Source organism: Miscanthus floridulus, chromosome 9, assembly GCF_019320115.1.
Source record: "Miscanthus floridulus cultivar M001 chromosome 9, ASM1932011v1, whole genome shotgun sequence".
Classification (NCBI taxonomy): domain Eukaryota; kingdom Viridiplantae; phylum Streptophyta; class Magnoliopsida; order Poales; family Poaceae; genus Miscanthus; species Miscanthus floridulus.
This window is the reverse complement of record NC_089588.1, coordinates 78319170-78342318: the sequence shown is the minus strand read 5'-3', so window position 1 is coordinate 78342318 and position 23149 is coordinate 78319170. Positions and strand designations below refer to the sequence as shown.

General features: G+C 46.3%; 1 protein-coding gene across 1 annotated transcript; it reads left to right on the top strand.

The window, feature by feature from the left end:
- The first annotated feature begins 19278 nt into the window (after window positions 1–19278).
- Window positions 19279–19776, top strand: LOC136480123 (vicilin-like seed storage protein At2g18540). Its single transcript, XM_066477769.1, has one exon. It carries the CDS (start codon window positions 19279–19281, stop codon window positions 19774–19776), a length of 498 nt encoding a protein of 165 aa, XP_066333866.1.
- Window positions 19777–23149: the final 3373 nt, after the last annotated feature.

The following is a 23149-nucleotide window of genomic DNA, read 5'->3' as shown; positions in this document are numbered from 1 at the left end:
CACCGTGAGTGGTGCCTCACTGGCCGGCGACACAGTCGTACTGGCGCTACTCCTGCCTGAAACGGGTGCGATGTCAGCCGATGGCTGCCGCCTCACTTGAAGGGCGATGCTGCTTTTTTGGTGCCAGCGCCAAAAGATTGCGCCGCCTCAAGATGGTGCGAGAAAGAAAGGCGTGAGTCATGGTGAAAACAGAGAAAAATAGAGAAGAACAGGGGAATTGGTGACTTACATCGGCGTTGTTGGGTGGCGGATATGTTTTGGGGGTGGAACCCCAGACCCTTGCTCTGCCTCATCGGGGCGAGGCCATTTTGAGCCCGCCCTCTGCTCCCAAGCAGAGGGGCTCGCTTCCCTTGCATCCGAGGGCGCGACGGCAGAGCCACCCTCCTCCGTTGGCACCTCGGGCGTAGTGGCAGATCCGCCCGCCCTGGCTAGCTCTTGGGGCATGGTGGCGTAGCCACCCTCCTCCGCTGGTGCCTCGGGCATAGCGGCAGATCCGCCCACCCCAACTGGCTCTTGGGGCAGGCCGACGGTCTGCCCGTCTCCACCGGCGTCATGGATGCGCCTTCCCCTCCATGAAACAGGAAGGATTGAAAGGTCCTAATGGCTAGAGGGGGGGTGAATAGCCTAATAAAAATTTCTACAACAACACTCAACAATAGGGTTAGACAATTATGAGGCGAAGCAAGTGTTGCGCTAGCCTACTCAAAATGCAAGCCACCTACCATAATTCTAGTTTAGGTAGAATCTATTCACACAATAGCTATGACACTACTCTATGTTAGTGTGCTCTCAAAGGCTAACTAAAGAGCCACACCAACCAAGCAAGCAAGCTCTCACAACTAACTACACTAAAGAGCTTGACAACTAGTTTGCGGTAATGTAAAGAGAGTGATCAAGAAAGTTATACCGCCGTGTAGATGAAGGAACCAATCAATCACAAGGATGAATAACAATGAAGACCAATCACCTCGAAATCAATGATGAACACAATGATTTTTGCCGAGGTTCACTTGCTTGCCGGCAAGCTAGTCCTTGTTGTGGCGATTCACTCACTTGGAGGTTCACGCGCTAATTGGCATCACACGCCAAACCCTCAATAGGGTGCCACACAACCAACATAAGATGAGGATCACACAAGCCACAAGCAATCCACTAGAGTACCTTTTGGCTCTCCGCAGGGGAAAGGTCAAGAACCCCTCACAATCACCATGATCGGAGCCGGAGACAATCACCACCCTTCGCTCGACGATCCTCGCTGCTCCAAGCCGTCTAGGTGGCGGCAACCACCAAGAGTAACAAGTGAATTCCGCAGCGAAACACAAACACCAAGTGCCTCTAGATGCAAACACTCAAGCAATGCACTTGGATTCTCTCCCAATCTCACAAAGATGATGAATCAATGACGGAGATGAGTGGGAGGGCTTTGGCTAAGCTCACAAGGTTGCTATGTCAATGCAAATGGCCAAGAGAGTGAGCTTGAGCTGGCCATGGGGCTTAAATAGAAGCCCCCACGAAATAGAGCCATTGTACCCCTTTACTGGGCGCAACGCGGGGTGACCGAACGCTCCGGTACGATCAATCGGACGCTGGCCCTTAGCGTCCGGTCACGTGATACACGCCACGTGTCCCCGGCTTCAAATACAGTTCGTTAGATTTCAATGGTCATCTGTTGACCGGACGCATCAATTAGAAAGTGACCGGACGCTGGAGCTCAGCGTCTAGTCATTTCTAGTAAGGTTCCAAACGTGAATTTCCATGACCGGACGCGTCCGGTCATGCCCGACCGGACTCACCCAGCGTCCGGTCACTCAATGTCTCCTCTGTGTGCCACACGTCAGCGTACATCAGCACTGATCGGATGCACTTTGCCAGCGTCTGGTTGTAGAGTGACCCAACGTCCGGTCGTTTGACCTACGCCAGCATCTTCGCTGTTACACCTGATCGGACGCGCCGGTCCAACCGAGGCCAGCGTCCGGTCACTCCCAGTGACCTTCGTTTTTTTTGTCTAGGGCACCGGTGGCACCGTCGGACTATCCGCACTCTACGGGCGGACACTCCGCCGATGGAGTTTCTTACCCTTGCACCCAAACTTCACCACCCTTGATCAAATGTGCCAACCACCAATTGTATCACCTTGTGCACATGTGTTAGCATATTTTCACAAACATTTTCAAGGGTGTTAGCATTCCACTAGATTCTAAATGCATATGCAATGAGTTAGAGCATCTAGTGGCACTTTGATAACCGCATTTTGACACGAGTTTCACCCCTCTTAATAGTATGGCTATCGATCCTAAATGTGATCACACTCACTAAGTGTCTTGATCACCAAAACAAAATAGCTCCTACAAATTATACCTTTGCCTTGAGCTTTTTATTTTTCTCTTTCTTCTTTCCAAGTCGAAGCACTTGATCATCACCATGCCATCGTCATCATCATGCTATGTTCTTCATTTGCTTCACCACTTGGAGTGTGCTACCTATCTCATGATCACTTGATAAACTAGGTTAGCACTTAGGGTTTCATCAATTCACCAAAACCAAACTAGAGCTTTCAAGGGTCCCGACCCCTGCAAGGATGAGCGGGTACCTGTCAGCATATCCTCGCTCTCTAGGTCATCACGCTCGCTTCCTCATCATCGTCGTCACTGTCAGTGTCCTCCCCTCACTCCCGCGCTAGCAGTTTCCGCTGCCTCTTCTTCCTCTCGTCCTCCTTGGCCTTCCTATGCCGCTCGGCCTTGGCGCGGTTTGTCACCCTCATGGATGGATCCCTCAGCAATGGAGCTAGGTGATCCCTAAGGATGAGATCCCTCGGCTAGTCCCCCAATCTCAATGTCAGTATCATGGGGTCAGGAGTTCAATTGAAGAGAAGCCATGAGGAAGGGAAAGATTACAAGGATGATGTATCCTGGTTCTGGCTGCACCGGGGGATGCCCTGGCACTGGGTACACAAAATCAAGGGGGCGCCCACACTATCCCGAGAAGGCTCCATCGCCTCATCAGTGGTGCCACCCTCCTCAGATAATAGGTGCCAATGATGCCCAACCCCTTTAGGCCCCTTTCCTTCAGGATTCAGATGGCGATGAGGTGGTCCTGGATCTTCTTCTTGTCCTTCTCCGAGACACCCCACTTCCTCCATGAGTCCAAGACCTCTTCGACTAGGTGCCTAGTGAACTCTGGTAGGGGGCGGCTACGTCATTCTTGAGATAGAACCAATGCGAATGCCACCCCTTGTTGGAGGTTGACAAACACATTGGCGGGTATTTGCCGATCCGGTTGTTCTGAAGTTGGATGCCGGCGCATCCCATCGGCGTGTTTAGCTCCTACTTCTTCTCCCGCTTCTTCTGAAGGGTGACGACGAAGAAGTACCACCATAGATCAAAGTGAGGACTAATCCCTAGGAATCCCTCACACAGGGAGACGAATGCCGCCATGTGCTGGATTCCATTGGGATTGAGGTGCTGCAACTCGATTTGGTAGTAGTGTAGCGACCCCCGGAGAAATTTGTGAGCAGGAGTAGCAAACCCCCTCTCATCGAAGTGCATGAATGAGATGACGTAGCCGTCGGGCGATGATGGCACGTCCTCCTCGCCGGGCAGCCGCCACTCCTCGGCGGCGGTCCGCACGCAGAGAAGACCACAACGGACAAGGCCCTCCATGCGCTAGAGGGTGATATCAGAGCGGCACCATGGCTCCATTGGAAGATGGGGGTGGGTGGATGCGAACTCGATGGCGGCTAAGACACAGATGTGGGGAGCTTAGGCGATTAGCGGTGGAGGTTGTAGATGTAAGGGCAAGGAGGCAAAGTATGAAACCCTGGGGGCGAACCCTTTGGTTTTATAGGGGCAACGGATGCAAGGAAACCAACCGTTCACCTAGATCTCCGTGCCCGCCATGATCCGCCACAACGACATGCCACGGGATATGCGCACGCAATCCCTATCCTTTCCTTTGGGAAACTCGCCGGACGTTTCGCCTCCTCGGGCGGATCGGGACTCGTTACGAGTAAGAGGAATACGGATCAAAAAACACATCTATGGCCCGTCTGGGCCTAAGAGTTCAACGGTTGGCCCATCAACAGGTCCAACAGCCGCTCCAAGCACCCCTACAATAAGGAATGGAAAGAGTTGGGCCCCGCAAGCGGCCAGCACCCAGGCGCACGAGCGCCATGGGCATCTCGGCCCACGATTGAGTCTCAGCCAGGCTTACCCTGACCGGATCCTGACGAACGGAATGCTGGGAGCCCAATCAAACTATCCAGCTAAACAACCACCAAATCTCACGACTATACCCGCAAAGGGTACGACCTCAGCGAAAAGGAATCGTCGTCTTCAGGACACGCCGTGGGCAACAATAGAGGGCCAGGGCCCTCAGAGTCCCCACTTTCAAAAAAGCCTCTGAAGGAGTATTCTACTCCTCCGCAGACTCGAGGGCTACACCCACCGGGTGCGCTGGCGCGCACCCACTAGCAAATTAGAAAATCCCTCAGGCGATTCTACTCGAATTGTCCAGGGGCTCGGGGACTACTGTCGGGGACCAATACTAGGGTACCCGAAGAGGAGGAGCTAATGACCATCAATGTTGATTCGTTCGCGCGATCAAGAGCGTGACTACACCGCTGGATGGGTCCCGCCTCGTCCGGCAATCACTACGGTCCAGAAGGAAACTCGCATCACCCACAGTAATGGACGTGCGGCCACTGTGCTGCCTGCTCCTTGTATGGCCGTTAATCAGCACCCTGGTTTGCCGCGCCACCCACCGGGGTGGGATGGGACGTGACAACTCGCTGACAATGCCAGGACATAGCATCGTCAACGGACAGACGCCTAGCGCGGCCCTGCCAGGGTCAGTGGACATGCGCCCGGCGTAGAGCTATCCCTGTCACCGTCTGCCATGTCGGTGGGGCCCGCACAGAGGAAAAGGAAGATCCGGTGTCCATGAAGGACTTCATTTGCCTCTGGTTTTCCTCTTTTCTCCCATATGTAATCCCTGCTCTCTCTTGGCCTATAAAAGGGAAAGCAGGGCACCCCACTAAGGGGATCGATTCACCGCATCACAGCAGAATTACTAGCGTCGAACCTCGAACACATAGCTGAGCAGCAACCAAGCTCTTAGCACCCATTCGATCTTTCCATCAGAGACTTGGGACATGTCTCTCTCGCCCATTTGTAACCCCTACTACGAACTTTTCAGTGCTAATAACACAAGCAGCAGCCACGAACTGGATGTAGGGATATTCTGCCCGAATCAGTATAAACATTGTGTCTTTTTAGCATACCATCCAGGCCAGACGCGCAATAACATAAATTCACTTGTTGGCGTTTACTCGAAACACCGACACTCGGTTTTCGTGACTGTGTTTAAACATGTTTTTTTTAACGGAGGAAAACGTTGTTTTTATAAAGCGACTTTAAACATGTTTTTTCTGTTAAGAGGAAACTGCCTAGGTGACTCATCTCACCGGAACAGTAGCAAAGCCACCATGAGCAATGACGAGTGACGTCATCGTCCTCACCCACGTGTACCCCTTACACACACAATCACACACACGCAAAAAAAAAAATACAAACCACCTTGGCATCTTCCTCGCCTTTCCACAATTTCATTCGTACATCACCTCCCATCCTTTCGATGCATCATCCATGCATGCTGTCTTGCTCGCTAAAAAGCCATGGATCATGCACGGTGTGTGTGCACGAGGAGCCACACGACAAAGCGCAAGAGCCCTGGCAGCAGCTTTTGTAAAGTCGCCATGGCCTCTACCTCGATCAGATCTCATCGATCTCGATCTCACACACCCTGCTGCCACTCCCAGGCATCAAGATCAAGAAGCCGTCATGACATTGGTCACATGCACACATGCGTGCATAAAGCTGTGCGGCCGGCGAGAATGAGCCGTTGTTAGAGGATCTCATCCTGGCCGTCGAATGGAGCATTGGTCATCCATTGAAATGGCATGAACAGGCAAGTCCTTAACCTATTTCCGCCATGAACAAACGGAGTGCTTTGCGTATGTACAACCCCTGCAAATTGCGGTATGATACGGGTGCCGTTACGCTTGTCTTACAAGTGTTAGGCTGCATTTAGTTCGCGAAATGAAAATTTTTGGATGTCACATCGGATGTTTCGGAGATGTCGGTAGGAGTTTTCGGATACTAATAAAAAAAACTAATTACATAGCTCGCCTGGAAACTGCAAGACGAATTTATTAAGCCTAATTAATCCATCATTAACGCATGTTAGTTACCGTAGCATTTATGGCTAATCATGGACTAATTAGTCTTAAACCATTCGTCTCGCAATTTTCAACCAAACTGTGCAATTAGTTTTTTTCATCTATATTTAATACTCTATGCATGTACCGCAAGATTTGATGTAATAGTTTGGGGTGAAAATTTTGGAACTAAACCAGGCCTTACTATGATCCTGGAAAACCTGCTCGCTCTGTCCCTCCTTGGCAGCAATACCAGTGTGTTGGTTGGACGGGAGATACCAAAATGTTCAGGCCCCGTTTAGTTGCCAAAAAATTTTGTATAGTAACTGTCACATCGAATTTTGCGGCACATGCATGGAGTACTAAATGTAGACGAAAAAAAACTAATTACACAGTTGGTCGAGAAATCGCGAGACGAAACTTTTGAACCTAATTAGTCCATAATTAGACAGTAATTACCTAATACAAACGAAATGCTACATTGAGCCAAAGTCCAAAAATTTTTTGGATCTAAACGCACCCTCAGTTATGCCACAAGAGTCACTGTGCTCTCACGGTTTTTCTAGGCGCGTCAGTGGCGTGAATGTGAATGCCAGTCACTGCTGTACGCCTGTTGTTGCTAGTGATGTGCTAGTATGTTCACAGAGAGAGAGAGAGTATTTCCCAGCTTCCCATGTTCTCACTCACTTTTTGCTCTGCCACATTCGTTACTCTTTGCATCACTTTCTCACTCCTTAGACAAGCTACTGACAACAGTGAGAGTCTATGTTTAGTTAGGTTGGTGTCTATAGAATATCGTCGGTAGTCTATCGAGGAATATTCCGCAATGGTAGATTTATCGGTGGGGGTGTGCGTAATCAGGAACTGGATGGTGACACAAGGCGCAGAGACAACGATTTATACAGGTTCAGGCCGTCTGATCGACGTAATACCCTATGTCCTGTGTCTTTGGTGTATTGTATTGAGATGTAGTAGATAGATCTTTTCCACTAGGGGACCCATGCCTCTCCTTATATAGTCTGGAGAGACAGGGTTACAAGTAAAATATCCTATTTGGTACTATACAATGTCTTGCGGTGCACGCCGAGCAGCGCCGTGCACGCCTTGATCTTGTGGGCTAGGCCACCTCTGATGGTACGGCCCATGTCTTGTCTTGTGGATATCGGGGGGTCATACCCCCACAGCTAGTCCCCGAGCCTGACAGTAGGTGGCGTAGTCGCGTGGTGCCAGGGTCAGAAAGTAGAAGACTAACCGAGCAGGCAGCCAGTCCCCGGGCGTAGCCTCGAGATGAGAACAAGCACATTCACCGCAAGGTGAAGTGTGCCCACTTAGTCCCCCGAGCCTGCTGGAAGATGAAGAATGAATCTTGTAGCAGGGTCAAAGAAAAAAAAGTCTGAAAGCTTACCGACGTCGTCTGACATGCACGTATCAAGACCCCAGACGTGCTGCCCAAGATCAGCACCCTGATCCGAACAGCATGGAGCAGCTTGATAGCACACCGACGAGACGTAGCAAGATCCGAGCAGCAAGGGAGTCCCCGGCGTCGTTGGCGATGACCGATCACCGAGGAGCGAGGAGTCCCCGGCGTCGCTGGCGATGTCCGAGCACTGAGGAGCGAGGAGTCCCCGACATCGCCGGCGATGACCGAGCACCGACAAGTCCCCGGCAAAGCTGGCGATGTCCGAGCACCGAGGAGTCCCCGGCGTAGGCAGCGATGTCCGAGCACCAAGGAGTCCTCGGTGAAGCTGGCGGAGTGAGGAGTCCCCGGCGTCGCCCCCGATGACCAAGCACCGAGGAGCGAGGAGTCCCTGGCGTCGCTGGCAATGACCGAGCACCGAGGAGCGAGGAGTCTCCGGCGTCGCTGGCGATGACCGAGCACCAAGGAGCGAGGAGTCCCCGGCGTCGCTGGGGATGTCCGAGCACCGAGGAGCGAGGAGTCCCCGGCGTCGCCAGCGATGACCGATCACCGAGGACTACCCCAGATCTGGACATCACTGCCGGTTCAAAAACCCCCTTCACTGCTGGATTTTGAACCGACAGTGGCATATCGACAGTGATGGGGGTTGACATCACTGTCGGTTCTTAAAAACCGACACTGATCTATAGGAAACAGTGTCGGTTCCTAGCTCCACCCGACAGTATCTAGTTGAACAACACTGCCAGTTTGTAGTCCCAACCGACAATGATGTTTCCTTTAAGAGTGTCGGTTCTTGGCTCAACCCAACAGTGTTGAGCAAGCCTACACTGTCGGTTCATGACTCAAGCCGGCAGTGTTGAGCAAGATAACACTGTCGGTTCATGGCACAAGCCAGCAGTGTTGAGCAAGACAACACTGTCGGTTCATGGTCAAGCCAGCAATGTTGAGCAAGACAACACTATCGGTTCATGGCTCAAGCCGGTAGTGTTGAGAAAAACAACACCGTCGGTTCATGGCTCAAGCCGGCAGTGTTGAGCAAGACAACACTGCCTGTTCGTTGCCAACCGCCAGTGATGACCCATTGGCATTTTATTGTTTTATAATTGATTTTAATTTATAATTTTTCGTAAAATCGGGTTTTGCTTTATATATGCTATGTAGACGACAGGTCCATCAATATTAAACATTACAAATGTTACGGTTACAGTTCAAATGTTCTTATGTAGATCTCGATCCCTCAAAACAAAAAAGAAATGTTCTCGGACTTCATAGATTGTGCAATGTTTCTCGGACTTCTTACAATAATCTGGCGAGCCGCTCTGGGCTATACTGGTCCTTGTACCTCATAGATTGTGCAATGGAAAATACTTCATCTTTTTCCAATACCTCGGCTAAGATGAACTTTGCGAGCTCCGATTGCACTGCGACGATCTCCATGTCTAACAGCCTTTGGTGGTTATATTTCTTGCGTTGTCGTTCAAAATAGATGATATCCAAAGAGGAACAGTAAATCATTTTATTGAATTATTAATAGATATAAATAAAATGGGGATTATACACACCAACTTATCGGCTTCTTCTGATTTTCCACCGATATAGCGAATCATTGCCCACATTACATAAAACCCACATTCATTGTTTCCCGCCGGTTGTGACAGGTACTTCTCCTCCATTTCGACAACCTTGAATGGGACCTGCGTCCCACTGATATATCTTCTTCGGACACTGAGCAACCTTAAAGGGAGAAACATTAGAAAGCGGTATGTATAACTAGAAAATAATATGTTATTAGGATCGCTTACTAATTTAGCACTGCCACCAGTGCATCCAGATGATAAAATGGTTTTTTCTTCGAGTCCCACACCTCGATCAGATTTTTGGCAAGATTGACACAAATGAAGACGAAATGGTTGCTACAATCATAGAATCCTAATTATCGAATAATCTTAATGAACACTATACCACAACCTATCTACAGCGTCCTACGGTAGGTCTCTATAAGTCAGTACAGCGACCTACGGTAGGTCGCTATAAGTCAGTACAGCGACCTACGGTAGGTCGCTATATACATATAGCGTCCGACTTGACGCGTGGGTATAAGTGGCGTCGCTATAAGTTATAGCGTCCGACCTTAATTATAGCGACCAACCGTTCGACGGTATGTTAAAGATATACCGACCGACTGTTCGACGCCAAGTACATACTTATAGCGACTATTGGTCAGACGCTATATACTATATAGCGTCCAACTATCTGACACTATCAATACAAAAAATTAACAGCATAATTATTCATTAACCTCAAATTATTCATTAACCTCAGTATCAGTACTAATCATACAATCAATGAACCATATATAAAATCATCAATTCCATTTTGGACAATATACACAATTATGACAATGAAGCTCATCATAGCTCACAATTATATCATATCCATAAGCTCACAACTTGGAGAAACAAGTTACATCAAGGAAGTTTGGCCATCAAGATACAATAATGCATAGCTCATATATAGATGTTTGCACTAGTTGCACAGTTCACATCTCATATGGTTTGCATGCACTCATTACAATTCATCACTTAAGTCTTAACAAAAGCATTCATCTCTAGTTAGGATGTCCAAAAGCATTCATCTCTAGTTAGGATGTCCAAAATAATGCACTGGCCATGCGAAATTCCATGGAATTGCTTCCTGCATGCATTAGGCTCCCCTTGCCATTACCTCTCACCTGCAAATAAAAGATTACATCCATCAGTTCTTCCTAGAAATACTGCTACCTCTTTGTTGCCAAACAAATAAAACTAGATCAGATCATATGGTTTCCTTTCTTTCAAATTTGTACCTGCAATTGTAATTTTACACTTTCCTTCATAGATGTATTATATGATTTTTCCAAATTATAGTAAGCTTTGTGGCCGCAACCAAAGGAATACATAGGTTTGATCAATGCTAAGCTTTGTGGGAAACTGAGAAAATTAAGACACTTATCCAAAGCAGAAGTCCACAGCAGCTTAACCAAAGGAATAAACTTTAAGTCAAGATAGATCTACATGCTTCAAGATAATTGGCATTGTTTCCTGTATGCATAATAGTAAGCTCCTTACTATCTAACTGTAGTTTAGAAAACTTCAACAAGATAGTACACTAAAGCCTATCTTTAGAACCAAAATGTTCAGATTTAAAATATTGTCTGCACTGGAGAGCAAAAGGAATAAGAATATGCAGTCTAAGGTGCTGCTAATCCATGCAGCTAATTGCTAATGTAGTGGTAGCAGTTCAGTACCAATTCCATTCACAGAGAAGTAAATCACCTAACAATGATCTGATCTAGACTAAAACAAATTTAACCAGCAGAATTCAGAGTAAAAATATTTTAAAAGATGTTAATCTTACCATTTAATTTCAGTTTCTCTTAAGCAGGTGGGGTGGTGGCCTTCATTTTGTCAGGCAATGGGTAATTAGCATGGTAGAATTGGCTGCAATAGTGAGAGAGTATACCAAATAAGATAAAAAAATGAGAAAGGCCTGCAAATAAGAGATATTATTTGAAAGTCCATGGATAAGTGCCACAAGTCCTTTCAGCGGAAAAAATGCATGTAGTGAAAGTGGTTTAGCCACATGGTGAAAACAAAAGTACTGAAGTAAAAAAAAATCTTTACAAATACAACTATCAAGTAAAATACGAATCTTGCATCATTGCAACACCTTAGGATTAGATCTTGTGTATATATTCAGAGGGTAATTTGTTCACTAAAGACACATTTCACTGGGAATAAATTTATTAAATAAAGCTGTATAATATGTAAAACTGAGAATGCGTGCAAGATTGGAAGGAATTGAAACTCACTAGCATTGTGTATGCTTTATCAATTAATTAAATCTTTGGAGTCCGGTCTGCCCTTGAATATACGGTTCAATCTGTGATACAATGCAATGTTATGGACAACAAATATATATGAAACATAGAAGAGTCAGATCTTGGTCTCGGTTTGCATCTTCTGAAAATATTAACTTTCACTAAATATACAAATGGTACTACTGCTAGTTACAGCTGGAACTCGAATGGTATGGCAATCAAGACCTAATATCATTGTGCTAATATCCTGCTCAACTTGAAAGGTATAGCAAGTCGCCAAGTCATAGTAAATTTCCTCACTACATGGCTGATTGGTACAAGTACATAAGCTGAAATAAGTGCAACCCATATATAAAGATTACTGTACCATGCTAACCAATATCTGAAAACACTGGACAACACCAGTACAGTTACTTAAATAAATCATAGCTAGAGTTCTAGTTCATTCACAAAAATTTATGTTCTTTAGTAATTTGGAAACCTTATGTAATTGTCTACCACTTAGTAGTTATCAACAGGAGCTAGTTCATCAGTTAACAAGATGTGTCCTCTAGAAGAGGCAACATTTTATTGGCATACATAAGAGTGTCACATCAAACTAACCAAATTCCTTCACGACTATCGAAACTATATGTAAGCTCTGCCCAGAAATTCAGAACGCACAAGCACGACAATGATATAAGCGGAACAGCGCGGTTTTTACTCAAATCAACACTACTACTACGTCACCCCGGCAATTATGAGCATAGAAATTACCCGAGGGGCAACCCTAACCTAACCCTAGATCCCCAATTTGCAGCACATAACAAGACAGGCACAAAACCATCGGGGGAAGGAGCTCACCCACAGCGATGCATCCCCGATCTAGATCTGTAGTTGTTGGAAGAGCACGACAGCGAGGGGAAGGGGGCAGCATGGACGTCACAGCCTAGCCAGGGGGGTGCCCAGCCCGGCTGGGGCTCGGCGGCGGCATGGCCAGCAGCGGCCGTGTAGCGCACAGCTGCGGACTGGCCGATAGCCTGGCGGTGTGCCCATCCATCTTCTATTCTTGGGTGGCGGCGGCGGCCGGCATGGCCAGCGGAGCCGGCTAGGGCATGGTAGCCTGCCTAATGTGAGGGCGCACGACGCGGGGAGGAAGAGGGGGGAGGGGGAGGGGGGGGGGGCGCCGGTGCTACATGAGGAGAAGCTAGGAGCAGGGGAAGTCGCCATGGGAGGAGCAGCAGGAAGCCTGGGGGAGCGGCGTCGGCGTAAGACTCAAGAGAGAGGGAGCCCGCGAGAGAGAAGACCAAGAGAGAGAGAGAGAGAGAGAGAGAGAGAGAGATAACGAGGAATGCACAGGAGGAGCAGGGGAGGAGATAAGGTGCAGGGGCGTGGTGCGTGCGTGTCTGTTGGTGTGTGCGTTTGGCGTGGGCCGTGTTGTGTGAGTGGCATTTTCTTTTTAATTTCTTTTTTTTAATTATTTAATTTCTTAATTTGCTCTTACGTGTGAGCCTCCAAATTTTAGGCGTCAAACGGGCTAATCATGGGCGCGCAGGCCCAATTCAATATACCGACCGACCAACCGACCTAGTTAATCGGTTATACCGACCAACCGCATGATGCTGAACCAAAATAAAAATAGCGACCAACCTTCGGACGTAATATTAAGATATAGTGTCTGACCGTTTGCCACTAATCTATACCGACCAACCGTCCAACGCTATTTCGATATTTTTAGCAACCCTTTGTTGGACGCCAGTTTGGGCTGTGGTATAGTGGAAAAAAGAAGCATAAAATTAAAAGCCGAGAACACATACTCGTAGTTGTAGGCTAGAAGTATGTGGGTTTTCTTCTTCATCGTGAATTCGTTGAAAACAGCAATCAATCTCTATTTCAGGTCTTCCACGTCACATCCATAGAGGCCTAGACATATCCTCTCATTAACTCGCAAGGGGTCCAAGAAGCCTATGTAATCCCATTTGCTTTTTACAATGCAAAATTTTGATATACACCTACATAAAATCATGGGAAGTGCTCAAAAGTTAACAATTTATCTCGAGAGAGTAGTTAATTGTAATATCACGCATGTAGGGTACTTACATAGTCCACAGCGTCAACATTTGAACATCGAGATCGTGTTTCTGGTATAGCTGGAACAAGCACTCCCACTCGACATCGAACATCTCTTCTTCGGGATAATGGAAAACATGTGGCGAACGGATAATAACCTCAAAACCAAAGTCGTCCGTCTCTATTGCTTGAGTCATATAATATTCATGCAACTAGCGCGTATATATTGTCATATTTTTATACTCGTCATCGGGAACCAAAAGATTGCCCCTTTCTTACTTCATTGTCGATGTTCCCATCCCTTGTACATCATAATAGATGTTCACGGCCTCTTCCATGGTTAATCCTGGGTTGTCTTCGACGTACTTCTGTATGTTCCTTAAATCTTTATTGTGTATTTCTTCATCTCTTGTTGTAGCGTATTTATTCTGTGTTTGCCTTTCGAATTAGGACTTCAACATATATGAAGGCAGTGAGGCACAGAGATTGAAGAAACTAACACAATCTTCCTTCAAGATGTGTGCTGTAAATTTTTCTTTCATCAAGGTGGTAACGCTGCCACTGAATGACCTTTTTCTTTTCTATTAGTCCACTTTGGGAGCATTAGCGACCGAATCCAAGGACCTTTTCTACGACTGCGAGGATGTCCTTGATCTTGTTTTGGGCTGAGGTGGAGGAGGAGGATGACGACGAGAATTTTGTTTTCCCGGTGCTGATGAAGATGGAGAAGGAGGAGGAGGAGGAGTCCCTTTTCTCAGGGCTGATGAAGATGGAGTCGGACGAGGAGGAATAGAAGGAGACCTCTGTCTTCTCGGGGGTGATGGCTTTGGATAAGGAGGGGAGTGATCTCTGTTGGGAGATGGTGAGTGATCATCAGGGGTGGGCGAAGACTCGCAGTCGTCCTCATCATTAGAGGATAATTGATGGTCAAGCTTAATGAAGCGCTTGCGCCAGGCCACTTGAGAGCCCTTGTTTTGACCAAGTTTCGGCCTATCTTCCGCTACGGGGTACTCAATGGGTATCTTGTTAAACTTCTTATCAAGTATTCTGTCAATGGTGATGCGAGCGTACCCCAGTGGAATTGGGCGGCCATTAATTGTCCCATCTCCCGTAGGCCAGGCCTGGCTGAGCGCCACCTTGTCCTTTGTCCATTCCTGATGGATGTACAACATAACATTGACGGGTTCAGTGATGTCGTCCACCGGATGAGGCACATTCGCCTCTTCTTCATCGAGCAGGGTCGATCCGTAGCTGATGTGATCCCTAAACTGTGGGCTAAAGGCACTAGGAGTAGTGTTTTATGGTACTACTAACCCCTTGGATAGCAAAATTTGCTCGACTCGCACTTGAACGGTCGCCTCAATTCGTGCTTCCATTCTATCTTCCATCTCTTTTAGTCTCCTCAAATACTCTGCCTCATGTTCCGCTCTACCCCTCGAGCGGCTCCGGTAAGTGTTAGATTCTTAGAGGAATGCTAGTTTCCAAGGAACAACACCGGTTCCTCTAGTGCGACCAGGGTGCTCCTTGGTTCTGAGTGCTTGGGTGAGCATGTCTTTCTCCCTATTAGAAGTGCGAGTTCCTTGCCTCACCTCCTCAGTTACCTAGGAGATCCTCTGGATGAGTTCGCTCATGGGTTGATTTGAGGAGCTCAGCGTGCCGTACATTTCTCCCCATATAGTATAATACCGATCTAGGCTCCCAATCGGCGGTCTCAACCTGAACACCCTCCTCAGCAAGGCGATCCATCTCATCTTTTTGGCGTAGCCACGAGAGCCAAGATGATGAGGATTCGTCGCTTTCTATGAATTCTCCTTATTCTTCCTGCTCAGTTCTAAGTACTTCTCGGATAACCTGTATTCCTTGAAATCCTGCCAGAAGTCCTTCTGCTTGCTAAACTGTCTACCATCGAAATCTGGCTCTTTATTTTGGAGGACAAAATTCTTGTACAATGTCGCCTTGAAATTCTTGAAGCATGTCCCCATGATTTCTTTTGTTTTTTTCTTGACTAACTCCCTGTCATACTCGACTGGGAAAGTGAAATACTCTGGGATCTTGACATCCCATATGTAATCCTTCTCGCTTTCGGGAACCCTCCACCAGTCATCATCTTTCCCAATCCACTTCCTGTACTTAATTGGGATGAAGTCCCTAACAAGTAACCCGAGGATAGTCTTGTATTTGGTCAAAGCTATAGGTGGTGAGAGTGGATCCTCAAATTCATCGAACTCAGTAATGTGCCAGTGTGCATTCCTACCAATAGGAATCTTTGACACATCTCACTTGGATCTGGCCTTCCTGCTACCCGAACCCTCTGGCTCCTCGGCTGGCGGAGGCTCTTGCTAGCGACACTAAGTAAGCTATGACCCTCTCAATTGATTAGCGTGTGTGGCTACATAGTGACATGATACCAAAGTTACCTGGCCATCTTGGTCATTTTGACCCAGATCGAGTAGGCCGGACGAGGTCCATGGCTGCTCGTTCTCACCGACCTGATTGACACCGTCACCGTTTGTTGGATCATGCGGCTCTCCCGGCCCAGCGATATCAGCCGCTTCTTGTTGTCGACTAGTTCTTCAGCGATGGGGTAACTGGCGACGATGAGTCATGGCTGTGACACGATCGTGGTTAGTTTTGGCCGCGGACAACTACTAATAGCATATGTTCATATATATAATATGTTTAATGCAAAGTCTAATAATAAGTCCACATACAACAAAGTCAAATAATAGCATATGTTCATCTAGAACAAATTCATTGTTTGATTGACCACATACAACAAAGTCCACCTACTCTTCTACGAAACTAAGCCTACATCAACTTTCAAATAAGAAAAGCGATGACCATAGCCATAAATAAAAGCATGACATCTTACCAAGACCAAGGAGCAATTCTCCTAATCTCCACATCTCCGGCAGGTGGCTTCTCTTCGATCTCTAGCGCCAGTAGATGGCCATGGTTTGCATTCATTGGACCATAGTAGGCCGGTTGCCCATGGTTGGCAAGGTAGGCCGGATGACTATAGTAGGCCCTCAAAGCTTTAGCTTCTGTGTTGTATTTTTTGTGCAAATTACCAGGGTAGCGATTGACTTGAGCATAGCAATCTTCCTAGGTTCAATAAATCCTAGGCATATGACCAACATGCACTACATACCATGCTATGTTTGCCTATACATTTAAGTAAATTAGGTTGTTATTCAAACATGATGTATTCTTATACAATTTAATATATTTACGAATAACACACGACCATTGCATAGATAGGAGTGTTTGGAAAATAGCTATTCACATGCCTTAGTAATAGTTGTTAGATGTAGGAAAGATATAACGAATATTTTTATTCGTTAAAAACCAAATGATGATTTAGAGAGCCAGTTTAAGACTTTTGGATATACTCCTAGAGATGTCTAAGAGTCTTCAATCTCACTCCCCCAACCATTGGCGCGAGGTTCTTTCACAAGTATCAGTGCAGGTAAGCATCTTTCCAAATTAGTGATACTTTGATCTAAAACTTACATGGTTGGTAGGGGCAAATATGCATCTCATACTATCCCAGGAAAGTGACATGCAAAAACTCATAATAAGATAGGATTGTTGGAAAATATTCCTAGTTTAATGCACAAGGCTACATAACTATGTATTACTTGTAATCTTGCATAAGTTAATAATTATGCATCTTTATGCTGATAGCATGGAGAATTCCATGACAAGTTTGGACATATATTAGTTCTATAGGTCTAAAGTATATATACTCCATCCTCACATCCAAAAACATTGAGCATCGATGGCACAGTTCCAAAAACATTGAGTACCCGCCTGATGGGAGCGCAGTTACAATTGCAAGCTACGAGGTGAGGCCAGCCATTGGTTTCACATATGTATCCGGCCAAGCTCCAATGATGCACAAGATGGTTTCACAAAGAAAACATAAGTTTGTTTCACAGAGAAAATGCAAGTACTCTGAAAACAAACTACCATTAACATTCAGAGAGCAATTTCTGTCAAGTATTACGAGTCCCTGCTATGTTTATCCTGGTAACCAAAAATAAAATTACGCTTTTGTTCTTATCAGTATACTGATGAGTAGAGTTGAGCAACGTGCTACTAAGTAACAATGTACTACTTACTAGCAATGCGTCTAGAAACACAAAGAAACAGATAGCACACACTGTGTGGTAAACCTAGGTTCTAGCATTCACAGCTGCATGATCAAACTGTATGACAACACACACCGCATGATCAAACTGATTCAAGTAAGCAACTATGGGACATTTCATCAGACATGTAGCGGGCATTGAGCCACGCACTCACCGTGGGGGTGGGAAAGCAGCTATCTACGCGATCCTGAAGGCCTCGGCGGTGCTCTAGACGGCGCGGTGCTTCGGCTTGGCATGGATGGCGCGGTGCTCTAGCTTGGGGCGGTGGACGGCGTGGGACGGTGCTCTAGCGTGGGGAGGTGCTCCGACGTGGGGCGGTGCTCCAGCATGGGGCAGTGCTCCGGCGTGGGGCGGTGGGTGGCGTGGGGCGGTGCTCCGGCGCAGGGTGGTGCTCCGGCGGTGCGGGGGGAGGGGTTGGCGTGGGGTTGAAATGAATTGGGATAATTTCAACCCGCCCACTTTTATAGTAGTAGCTCATCACTGCTGGTTCTGCTTGTAAACCGACACTGATGGGGCACATCACTGCCGGGTCACTCCCCAAACTGGCAGTGATGTGCTATAGCAGTTAGGTGTTAAGTTAGGTGTTAAGTAGGATAAGTTTTCGTTTTCTTTTGAACTCCTCCTACTGGCACAACGGTTAAGACCCCTCAACTTAGCCCCCGAGACCCGTGATCGAGTCCCAGGCGACCCAAATTTTTTTGTTCTATTTTATAAATTATTAATTTATTTTGGGAAATAGCTCATCACTGCCGGTTTTGCTTGCAAACCGACAGTGATGGTGTACATCACTGCCGGGTCATTCCCCAAACCGACAGTGATGTTGTGTAGCAGTTAGGTTTAACTTAGGTGTTAAGTAGGATAAGTTTCCATTTTCTTTCGAACTCCTCCTACTGGCGCAACGGTTAAGACCCCTCAACTTAGCCCCCGAGACCCATGTTCGAGTCCTAGGCAGTCCAATTTTTTGGTCTAATTTTATAATTTATTAAGCGGTCTAAAGGTCAAAAAGATAAAATAAATGTGTTGCATCCCTAAATCGAACCGATGCGTACAAGTTCCAAAGCAGCGGACAAACCATTGAGCTATCACCTGATTTCAGAAAGTTTGAAGGAATTTATTCCTTTGAGTGATTATTTTTCCCTGCTTTGCACGTAGGCCCTTCAACTCCCCAGCCACGCTGGTCGCGCGGTTCCCATATGAAGAGTCGCTGTTTTAATTACCTGGTCCATGAAGCGCAGTTCCCATGAAGAGCCCATCAGTTCCCCATGAAGAGACGCTGCATTTACCCATCCATTGGCTGCTCACGCCGGTTCCCAAACATAGGCGTGCTCCGTCTTCCCAACGCAGGCGCGCTCTGTCTTCCCAACGTAGGCGCAATGGCGGTTCAACTGCGGTTCCCAACGCATGCGCGCTCCGTCTTTTGAGGGGTGCGAGTTATTGCACCGTGATCAGTTCCACCACCGACACGCCTATATAAGTCAGGCCCCCATGCACACAGTCGGCCGCCACACCACCACACGTCAAGAAAGCGAAGCACCGCACTTCCCACGCACACCTCACCCTGGCCCTCGACCCGCCGCCACGAACAATGCCTCGCCGCTTGAAGACAACATGGGCGAAGCTGAACCCGTCGTCCCCACGTCGCCCCCCGATGCCTCCACCAACGCCGTCGTCCGAATTGGACCTCGAGCTGAACCTCGAGGACGATCCGGACCGTGAGACCGCATCAGAGGAGGAACCAGAACCTCTTTTGGTGGAGGAGGTCATCTTCAACTCGTTGGAGACGGCTCGAAAGGAGGAGGACCGGCACCTCCGCGCCATCACACAGAAGGAGACCGATGACTGCATCCTGAAGCGCGTCATCGAGATCTCCAAGGAGGAGGAGCGCCGCCGTGAGGAGGAGGAGAAGCACCACCGTGAGGAGGAGGAGCGTTGTCACGAGGAGGAGGAGGAGCACCGCTGTCAGGAGGAGACCGAGCGGCGTCTCGCGATGGACGCGGAACGGCGCCGGCGTAGGGCTGAGCGAAAGAAGCGCGAGCACCGGCAGCAGGGGGATGACGCATGCGGCAGTACCGGCAGTAATTAGTAGCACTAGTGATTAATCAATGCCTTAGGTCGATGTAATAATTTACTAGTGCTGAAAAGACCGTGTCGTCGAATCCTTTGTTTGATCATCATCACCTTGGGTTGATACTTTGCATTGCATATGACCTCTCGTTTTATTTGCTTACATATTGGATGTTGCTTTTTGTATGACCTCGTTTTGCTTACCTCGTTGTCATGAAGACCGTAGTATATGATATGCTACGTACCGGAGATCGAGGGGGCCAACAGGACTGTTGCTCTTCTAGATAATACCGTGTTGCAGCATGTCTGTCATCTGTCACATCACTGTCGGGCCATTCTTTAAACCGGCAGTGATTTCCGTGTGTGGTTACAGCATAAGTAACTTATCTTTTCCACATCTTTCGAACATCTCCTACTAGCTCAATGGTTAAGGCGGCCCAATTTTTTTGGTTTAATTTTATAATTTATTAAGCGGTCTAAAGGTCAAAACGATAAAATAAATAAACCATGGCACACATCCTATACTAGCGTAGCGGTTAAGTGTCTGAACTATGTAGCCCGAGATCCGAGCTCAAACCCGAGGACTGGCACAATTTTTTTAATTTTTTATATATCACTGTCGGTTTTCAAAATAAACTGACAGTGATAACAAGCATCACTATCAGTTTCTTCTCATCACTGCTGGTTTCTTGAAATTTTTTTGGCAAGCATGTACACTCAAATTAAGACCCCACACAGGATCTTAGGTTTTTCTGTTCATTTTTTTATTTATTATATTTTTCTATGTGCCAAATAAGACAAAAGAGGGTGAATTTCATCTTGGACCCAATAGATTTTTTCATCCACCTCCACAAAATTCTTATCCCTAGGGCACATTAGAGCGTGTGTAAAAGTTTGGCACCATTCCGGGTCTTTTCATGGGTAGACTCAGTTCAACCTATAATTAAACGGTCTCGTCACGCGGAAATTCAATTAAACCTCAAAAAGTAGCAAACCATCTTCGAAAAATCCCAAACTTGGTGTTTCCTTCACACGTGGCACGTGCAAGCCTAAAAAAAGTTTGAGACCAATACGACACCGGAATACCTATGAACCACAGAAACCTTGATAACCTATGTGTATAGTCATGGTTCGATGAAACGACACATGTACCTCTGTGAAGCATGTATACTCCGCCTATGTCGAAATGACTTAAATTTTTTTGGCAAGCATGTACACCCAAATTAAGACCCCACACAGGATCTTAGGTTTTTCTGTTCATTTTTTTATTTATTATATTTTTCTCTGTGCCAAATGAGACAAAAGAGGGTGAATTTCATTTTGGACCCAATAGATTTTTTCATCCACCTCCACAAAATTCTTATCCCTAGGGCACATTAGAGCTTGTGTAAAAGTTTGACACCATTTCGGATCTTTTCGTGGGTAGACTCAGTTCAACCTATAATTAAACGGTGTCGTCGCGCGGAAATTCAATTAAACCTCAGAAAGTAGCAAACTATCTCCGGTAAATCCCAAACTTGGTGTTTCCTTCACACGTGGCACGTGCAAGCCTGAGAATATTTTTGAGACAAATACGACACCGGAATGTTACACGAATTACATGCATGATAATAATTAAACACACAAAGCCGTACATATTAAAATTAGAACCCAATTAAACTACGACCTTGAAAACCTAGCTAAATAAACATTAATTACTATCGGAATCACTGTCGGGATTGATCAGGCCACGCACACTAACATGCCTCTGTAGCCATATATGGTAATTGATGTCACAGATTATGTATCCGCTTGTATCGATGAGTCCAATGCCCTAATGAGTGCACTCTCTCGTGCCTCACAATACCGAAAGAATGGTCGGCCATAGATGTAACCTACTGAACAACCACTGCCCCTGTTAGTAATCCTTATGCAGTACTGGCGTCCTTCTATAGTGAGCTGGCCGAGGTTTTCATTGCAGAAGTCCCAATCGTACCCAAGTTGCTCCGTAGCTTGGTCTAGAATGGCCCATAAGCCACATGCAGCATAGGTAAGGTCCTGTAGTGCAATCTGTATGTGGAGAAAAAGAAAAAAAAAATTAGAGAATGTTATTACAATAATAAATAATAAATAACCACGACTCAGGTATAAGTGACCATTTTATCACATCCGCATGGTTGTAGCTCGCAAACCATTCACTTGCTTGCGGGACGGGGATATCACCAGCATTCAAAGCAAGTGCCTTGAAGTTCAAAAAATCAGGCACATCATAGAAAATATGTCGAAGTGCCTCTAAACAAATGCGCACGACACTTAATTGGGCGCTTATCACGTCCGGGCTCTATATTCCCGTCCCATGAATATGGTTCCGATGATTTGAACCCCTCACAGGGATGAAAAAACTGAGTTCACACGTCCATAGCCGACCACTTGCATTAGATGCCGTGTTCTCGACGATGTCCGAGATAAAAAACCAGCTAAGTGTTGTTCACAGCCAATCTATTGGGGATATAGCCTGCGACATATATGCATGCAACAATGATATTAAACTAATTACAGTTATTTGTTAGCATCAAAAAAACAAAAGATGTTGAAAAATATTTCATACAATAGCTGGAACAGGGAACCGTGGAATGGCCACATTAGGAGCGAATGGCTCATCGCCAGGGTGGAAACCTGGTTCTTGTGGTGGGGGAGGTCCGTTGTTCATACCATCTGATCGATAAAATGCAAAAAATGAACATAAAATATATGCACAAAAAATTCTTCCAAGTAAAATGTGGCAACACAATTAAATATAGATCGAATGCAAGGAATAAGAATATATAAAAATGTAGAATGCAAAGAAACATGAATATAAATATAGATCAAATGAATATAGATAGAATATTGGAGAAGACAACATATCAATACCATTGAAAAATGCAGGAGCCATGACCAAATCACGTAGAGAGAGAGAGTGGATGTCTTAAGAAGTGAGAGTGAAATATGAGAAATGAGACTGAGAGAGTTCATGGGTGGGTGAGATCGATGTATGTGGCCGGCAGTTTGTTTTATATAGGGAGGCATGGACATCACTAGCGGTTTTTAAATAGAACCGACAGTGAAAGTTACTATCACTGCCGGTTTTTAAATAGAACCGACAGTGAAGGTGACTATCACTGCCGGTTTCTAAATAGAACCGACAGTGAAGGTGTATATATGTGAAGGATATATTTATTTAGATACTACAGTGGGAAAGTTTTAACAACAACGATATATTTATTTAGATAGTAATGAAATACATCAAAAAATTAGAAATAAGTTACATATACGATAACAAAGACCTTACACTAAAATTACATATACGATAACAAAGACCTATTTGCATATAGGTCAATGTTACCATCAATGTGTATCAACACATTATAATT

Coding starts and splice junctions, on each gene's coding strand:
- LOC136480123 (XM_066477769.1), top strand. CDS start 19,279: ATGCCTCGCCGCTTGAAGACAACATGGGCGAAGCTGAACCCGTCGTCC.